The 7,268-nt window shown below is 39.4% G+C and overlaps 1 protein-coding gene across 1 annotated transcript; it reads left to right on the top strand.

The window, feature by feature from the left end:
* Positions 1 to 2,839: 2,839 nt before the first annotated feature.
* LOC125894766 (melanin-concentrating hormone receptor 2) lies at positions 2,840 to 6,494 on the top strand. The gene is made up of 2 exons (XM_049586351.1): positions 2,840 to 3,561; positions 5,765 to 6,494. Exons 1-2 carry the CDS (start codon positions 3,161 to 3,163, stop codon positions 6,402 to 6,404), a joined length of 1,041 nt encoding a protein of 346 aa, XP_049442308.1. The 5' UTR covers positions 2,840 to 3,160; the 3' UTR covers positions 6,405 to 6,494.
* The last annotated feature ends 774 nt before the right edge of the window (positions 6,495 to 7,268 follow it).

Here is a 7,268-nt window from a genome sequence, read left to right as displayed (position 1 = left end):
TGTGATCAAAAACATGCAATTATACTGAGTATATTTGCCACAAATTTATAAATAATGTTACAAAGAATTTTGTGGCCATTTGTGTTGTGAGATGCGCTGCTCTGCTCACATTAGACATACACCTATAGATAATATTACACTGGCAGAGAGACAAGAGCAGAAAGAACAGCGTGATATCAACCTGTCCTACTAATACCAGTCATTTTCTGTTTAACCTTTGTTATGTTGAAGTTTGTTTTACCAGTCAGTCATGTAATGACTTGTGAATTTAATGAATAAGATTATGCATCACGCCATTACAGCACAAATTCGAGGTAGTAGCGACCTTGCTTTCTAACATTAGCTAGTGTTATTAGCGCTACCCTGTAAAGTAACTGTTAAGCACTAGAGAAGATCAGCTACCAATCTATTTTTATCTCTTCAGGTACTGACGACAACACATTAAAACATGTATAGCGGGCTGTTATCAAGTTGCTCTCTCCCCTCTCATCTGTCTTGGTGTCCCTCTGTTCATTTGGCACAATGTACAATGGGATATATTGCTTGGTAATGACAATTGGTTTAACCTTACTTTTCCCTGTGCATTGTGGGATACTTTGAGTCCACTACATAGGGTATAATAATTCCCACTATACATTTGGACATAACTATAAAGTTGCGAACTCACTATATAGTGGACGATGTAGTGAGTAGGGAGTGATTTCGGACACAGCCTAAGTCTGCAGTCATGCTAACAGCTCCATTAGGCTGATCTTTGAGCTAAATGCTAACGTCTGCCTGCTCACAAACTCACAATGACAGTGTTAACATGGTGATATTTAGAGGTCATTATGTTTACCATGTTTGCCATCTTGGCATACTAGCTGGCAGGCATCCATTAATTGATGACACTAGGTTAAGTCTAACATGTAGGCCCATGATGTCCACCTATTTCGGCATGTTAGCATGCTAACATTAGCAAATTAGCACTAAACAGAAAAGTATAGCCGAGGCTAACTTGAACTGATGGTGCTAGATGAAAAGTCACCGGTCATTACAAGTCGTCCTAAATGTGGTATTAATTTTCATACCAAATGGTCGTCCATCCAATAGACATTTACTCCAAACCACAAATTTTAACCTCATGATGGCGCTAGGGGAAAAAAATTAGGGATGTCACCGAAAGTCTGGGAACCATGATTGTCTGTACACAATCACATCCATCCAGTACATGTTGAGATATTTCACATAATTTGTAAAGGCTTTGACTTGTGGATAATGAAGATGAAGATTAAATGTCAGGGGACGTACAAAGGCTTAATGGCAGTCAATCTCGTGGCTCTTAAGAAAACCTTGCTGCACTTAATAAATACATATAGAAAATGGATTAGCCCTTGGCCTCAAAAGAACTTCAGCAAAGAAGAAGAGAACCTCGATCGTGAAGTACTGAATGTGGTCGATTTGAAAGACACTTTGTTCTTCTCCTGTCCTTGAATCCACTGCATCTGACAGCAGCAATTCAAAACCAACTAGACATGCTGTTGCAGATATTTCACCTCTCGGCATGGTTCAGACCTATAGATACAGTCTGTCTCTGGCAAAGCAGAGTTCATACCCACTCACAGATCTAAATTGAAGAGATCAAAATGATAAAAAATAATTTAATAAAGTGAATTTTATTCAGTGTGGATTTTTCTTTTGCTGTCAGTTGACAGAGCTGAGTATAAAGAGCTCATTGAAGCAGGTCGGCTATTGTTCTGGACCAGTGAGGATGTCCGAGAGTCACAAAGTGTATTTTATATGAAGGCCTGTGTTAAAATAATTATATTATAGTGCACTTTAAACAGCACTTTGAAGAGAAAGGAAGCATCATAGAGAATGAATAAACGGTACCTGAAGCCAGCTTGAAGAAAGCTCACATGAATTCCCACTGACCTGTGGTTGGATCCCAGCAGAGTCCCTCTGCTGTGCTGGATCAAACTCTCAGGCTCAGTTACCATCCTTTAAAGCTGATTCCCAATGATGTCAGAACAAAGCTCCAAAGAAAATCACATTTTTAGTACCAGGGTTACACAGCAGCCTTTAGGGCATAATTCACCATTAAAAACTTAATTGCTAGTGATAGCCTGAATCAGTTCAAATTCTTAAAGCTGAAACTAATCAGAATTTGGGAAAAACAAAAGGCGGACTGCTTAAAAGCCCTCTGGAAATGTGTGTTTTAATTGAAATGCAAATGTAACACAAATCTCTTTGTGCAAAAGTAACTGAACCATGTGGCTTAATTGTGCAGGTATATTCTGCACATGAGTGTCTTACATGTCTCCCTGTTTTGTCTTCCCAGTGCCGCTAGTTACCTTAAAGAGGTAATTGTTATCTTTAGTCTTAGTGATTCTTCCAAGTGGCTACATCAAAGTTAAACGTGAAAGCCTTTTGTCATCTGTGTGTTATCACACTGCAGAATGAACATGACTGTTCTTTTTGTTATATGTATAGGGTACATGCATATGTTTCAATAATATTGCTTTTGTTTGATACTCTCTCTTATTTTATTCTTATTATTGTTATTAATAATAATAATAATAATAATGATGATGATGATGATGATGATAATAATAATAATAATAGTAATAGTAATAATACCTTACACCTATCAATGTGTAAGAGAGAGAGAGTAAATATATGGAGATGCCTTATGTGCAGGCTCCATCAAAAAGCGTCACTAAAAGTTTGTTTGCCCTCCTCCTTCATCTAAATCACCAAGATATAAAGCAAACCAATATTTTTTCGCTTCCAGAGTCCGTTTTTCATTTGCTTGTCTTTTTTATATGACACAGCGAATGATCTTTGAAGGGTGGGAACTAGTGTCCCCTGAGGCGCACAGTGTGTTTGGTAAAGCGCACAGCGGATGCGCGCGGTAAATGGTCATATCAGAGTTTGCCTCCCGAGATAAAGATGGTTCAGGAAACATCGTTGCTCCTGTTAGCCAGACTTGATTAGATTTTACATTTCCCCTTTTAGAATAATATAATCTTTGTTGAGGAACTCAGGGAGAGAAGACGTGCGCGAGTTTGCTGCCCAAGTTTGGAGAGCAGACGCCGACAGGAGAGCGCCCCGTGCGCGCTTTTAACTACAGCAGCAACAACAACAAAAACACCGAGGAGATTATTAAGAGGATTTAAAAATGAATGACACGGATGTTTTTTGCAAAAACAACCAGACTGAGAACTTGACTCACCCGTCATGTCTGAGTTCAACTTCCTCATACAACCACATCGACATCACCACCTTCATGCACATATTCCCTTCAATTTATGGCATCCTGTGTTTGGTGGGAGTTTTAGCCAATGGACTGGTCATCTACGCGGTGAAAGCATGCAAGAAGAAAATGGTTTCAGACATCTACGTGCTGAACTTGGCAATAGCCGACATGCTGTTCCTGCTTGTGATGCCCTTCAACATCCACCAGCTGGTCAGAGACAGACAGTGGGTCTTCGGAAACTTTATGTGCAAGGCGGTGGTGGTGGTGGATGTCAGCAACCAGTTTACCACGGTGGGAATTGTAACTGTGTTGTGCATTGACCGGTAAGTGTTAAATCCTAATAACAATAATAATAATAATAATCTTTTAGAATAATTAACTAGATGCTATCTAATCACTAAACAGTCTATCTGCAAATATAATGGAGTTGGGTAATAATCTGTGCAGCAGCCCATGAAGACACAATGTTCCCCGCATAAATGATGTATGTGTCATGTTTATGATCTGAACACACTCAGGGCATTTAAATGAGTCTGTGTGCTAAGTGTTAGACTGATAAAGATCTTCATTTGAAGGTAATCACCAGAGCAGGAGTTGCTCTCAGAGCCATAATGTCACACATCTTCAGCATAATACACATAATGCACTTCTGTAGAGCCACTCGACCAGCTAATTGCATTCTGATGAGCAGCACCACCTGCACTGAAAAACATCACTTATTGGCTCCAGAACATTTAGCAGCGGACTTATTACTTGTATGTGTTATCATTTTATCAATACTGTTTTTTATTTTATCTAGCCCCGACAGCACAGCAATCCAACTCTATCCTTTCAAATTACTTGTATTAGCTTTATTAAAGTTACAAAGCCTCGCTGCAGCTATTAGAAGAAAAAAATCAAACAGAAAAACTAAACTCCAGCCCCTTCAAAACAAGCAATTATAGGCTGTAATCTCGTCTTAAAAAGGATCAGACTAATGATAACCTTTAACAAACAAAAGAGCTATCTTGTGCCACCGCAGTAGATTAAATGTAATACAAAAGGCAACATAATTTTAGTGTTTAAAACCTTTCACAGGGCTGATAAAACTTATTTGACATTTTAATTAAATGAAATTGTGAATAGAGTTTTCCTTTTGACATCCCTCAGCCTCATACAGCCTCATTACATTTTCTTTGCAGTTGTTTATCAGAGTTGAGGAGCACAGTCTAGTCATAGTGAAAAAGTTAACTTCTAATATCAATATTACCAAATTACTATATCTGATAAGAACGCACATGTCCAGTCATGACAACTCCCAGTTCATTTCCTCTCAGCTGTTAGACACATACCAAATATTATTTTATTTTATTTTATTTTTTTTACGCCCAGGGAAATACACAAAGTATGCCCGGGGTGGTGCCAACAAAGACAGTGTTGTGTTGTGTTAATGAACAAAGAAAAAAAGTTATTTCTGCTTGTTTCACTTAAGCTCAGGATGCAGTATAATTTCATTTCATGGCTGTTTCTTGGGTATTAACATGTTCCTGTTTACAGCGCAGAGTAAATACAAGTACACATTTGTTAAAGAGCAACTTAAAAAGATAGAATAATAAGTACAAGAAATAATTAAACATTAGAAAAAGACACTTTCGGTTTGGATGTTGTCAAAAGAAACTTTGGTTGTTTTTTTTTGACCTGAATCTATTTGCTCTAATGCTGTTTTTCCTCACACTACAGCCAGACAAGGACAGAGCGTAAAACAGATGCAGTGAGGTGGAGTTTTGGCAGCCCAAATTGTACGTTTTTGATGGTATCAATATCCAACTTGGCCGATCTCAGGCATCGCATCAGTAGGCCAGACACTGGGTATTGATCTGCACTTACTGACTCAACCATCACACTGAAAGAATATTTATTTAAATTCAACAGTGGATGCCAGCTTCTGTTGACGATCAGAATGCAAAACTATTGATTCATATTGTAAGATAATTGCGATTTAGCAGGATGTCCTAGAGAAAATTACGAGTCTAGATATAGTTTACACTCCTGTAAATCAAACCAGACCATTTAGACATGGGCAGTAACATGTAACATGTAGACCACAACTAGTACTATGCAATTTGCTCCACTTAAATGACACTTGGTGTAAGTAATGACAAAGTGGCCATTCATTTCCTGCAAACGTCCTGAAGACTGTCAATTTTATCTAGCTGAGCAGCTCCTCAAATTGAAACACAATCAAATGCAAAACCCAAATGGAAATGTGTTCATTTTCTACTGCTGTCACCCCGTCTAAATTATACTAATTTATCACTGCATTCGTCACTCTACTGAGCATGTAATATATTGGGAGTGTATCTCTGACATGGTACTTGATTTCATCATTCCCTCTTGCCTGATTTGAGTCTCTGAGCTTGTCAAGGATCAAAATGACCTCTCGAAGCAAAACTAATTTTCTTTGCATGCACTTCGGCAAAGTTGCTTTTGTCATATGTGTTTCTGACTGGAGTCCACCTTTTTAAAAAATTACCTCTCTTTTCCTAGATACATAGCTATCGTCCACCCCACCTCAGAGAGGAGGACCATCCAGTGGACCATCATCATCAATCTGCTGGTGTGGCTGGGCAGCTTCCTCCTCACTGTCCCTGTTATGTTGTACGCCAAGGTTGTGCGCAGGCAGCATTTGGAGGTGTGCATGATGTACCTGGATGGACCTGAGGACATGTACTGGTACACTCTCTACCAGTCCATCCTGGGCTTCATCATCCCTCTCATCATCATCAGCACCTTCTACTCACTCACCCTCTACCACGTCTTCAGCTCCATCCGCCGCGTCAAACGTAAGCAGTCTGTTTGGGCCAAAAGAGCCACCAAGATGGTCCTAATGGTTATCGCCCTGTTCCTGATCTGCTGGTCACCTTATCACGTCATTCAGGTGATCAACCTGACCAACAACACCCCGACTATTGCTTTTGTCTACGCCTACAACATCAGTATCTGCCTCAGCTACTCCCACAGCTGCATAAACCCGCTCATGTTGCTCATCTTTGCCCAGAATTACCGTGAGCGTCTTTGCTCTAGGAACGTGCTGCACAGTTCCCAGCACTCGTCCAAGGTCACGGTGGTCAAAGCAGATGCTTCCAGTACGACCAATGATCCCAACAACCGCTGTACTGCCATCTAATCAGAAAGATCAGATGTCATTCATTTTTGTATATACACATGTAAATGTTTTTGCTGCTCAGCCCAAATGGAAGCATGAATGGTGCTGCTTGTGAAGTCATATTTTGCAGCTTTTTCCAATAAATGAGTCGGAAATTGATACCAACAAAAAAACTGGGCATGAAGCTTGAGCAGAAATGTCCACTGTGAGTAAGTAAAATGCAGGTAACGTCACAGGTTTTCAACATATGCAGAGGAATACTCACTCAGTCATCAGTCAGTCACAGTCACATACTGCATAATCAGTTCTCTGAAGATGACCCATTTATTTTTTTATTCATCCTTGTAGGATGAACCTCCATGTCACGCTACTTCCTTATTGATATGATTTTTTTTCTTCCATTCTCCATTATTTTTTCTCCTCCTACAACTTGGGCACAGCCAAGCACACCTGAGGTATGACACACACACACACAGGGAACGACGACCATTTTCAAAATTCATAGGTTATTTCTATTGTCTAAGACAGTCTCTCCCAAATCTGGAATCTACAAACTAGAGTGCTAAAACTCAAATTTGTGATGTTTTCACATAAAAAATTTGAAACTACTCCATAGACAATAACTTGGGGAGGATGTTCTCGATGACACTGAAAGCACCCAGGGGAATGTAGGGTATGTTTCATAACTGAGAACGCTACAATAGAAAAAAGCTCATAAAGCCTATTTATTTTCTAAGGAGCAGCCTCAGACTTTATACTTGATGACATCAGAAGTTTGAGACTCACTCCTCTGGTTTTAAGAGAGAGTAGCTCATGTTCACAAATATGGACTGAACTTTTCAAGGCCATAGAAATAACATGCTGGATTTTTTTTAATTTGGGTGG

Source organism: Epinephelus fuscoguttatus, linkage group LG9 (genome assembly GCF_011397635.1).
Source record: "Epinephelus fuscoguttatus linkage group LG9, E.fuscoguttatus.final_Chr_v1".
Lineage (NCBI taxonomy): Eukaryota > Metazoa > Chordata > Actinopteri > Perciformes > Serranidae > Epinephelus > Epinephelus fuscoguttatus.
This window is presented reverse-complemented; position numbering and strand designations above follow the sequence as displayed.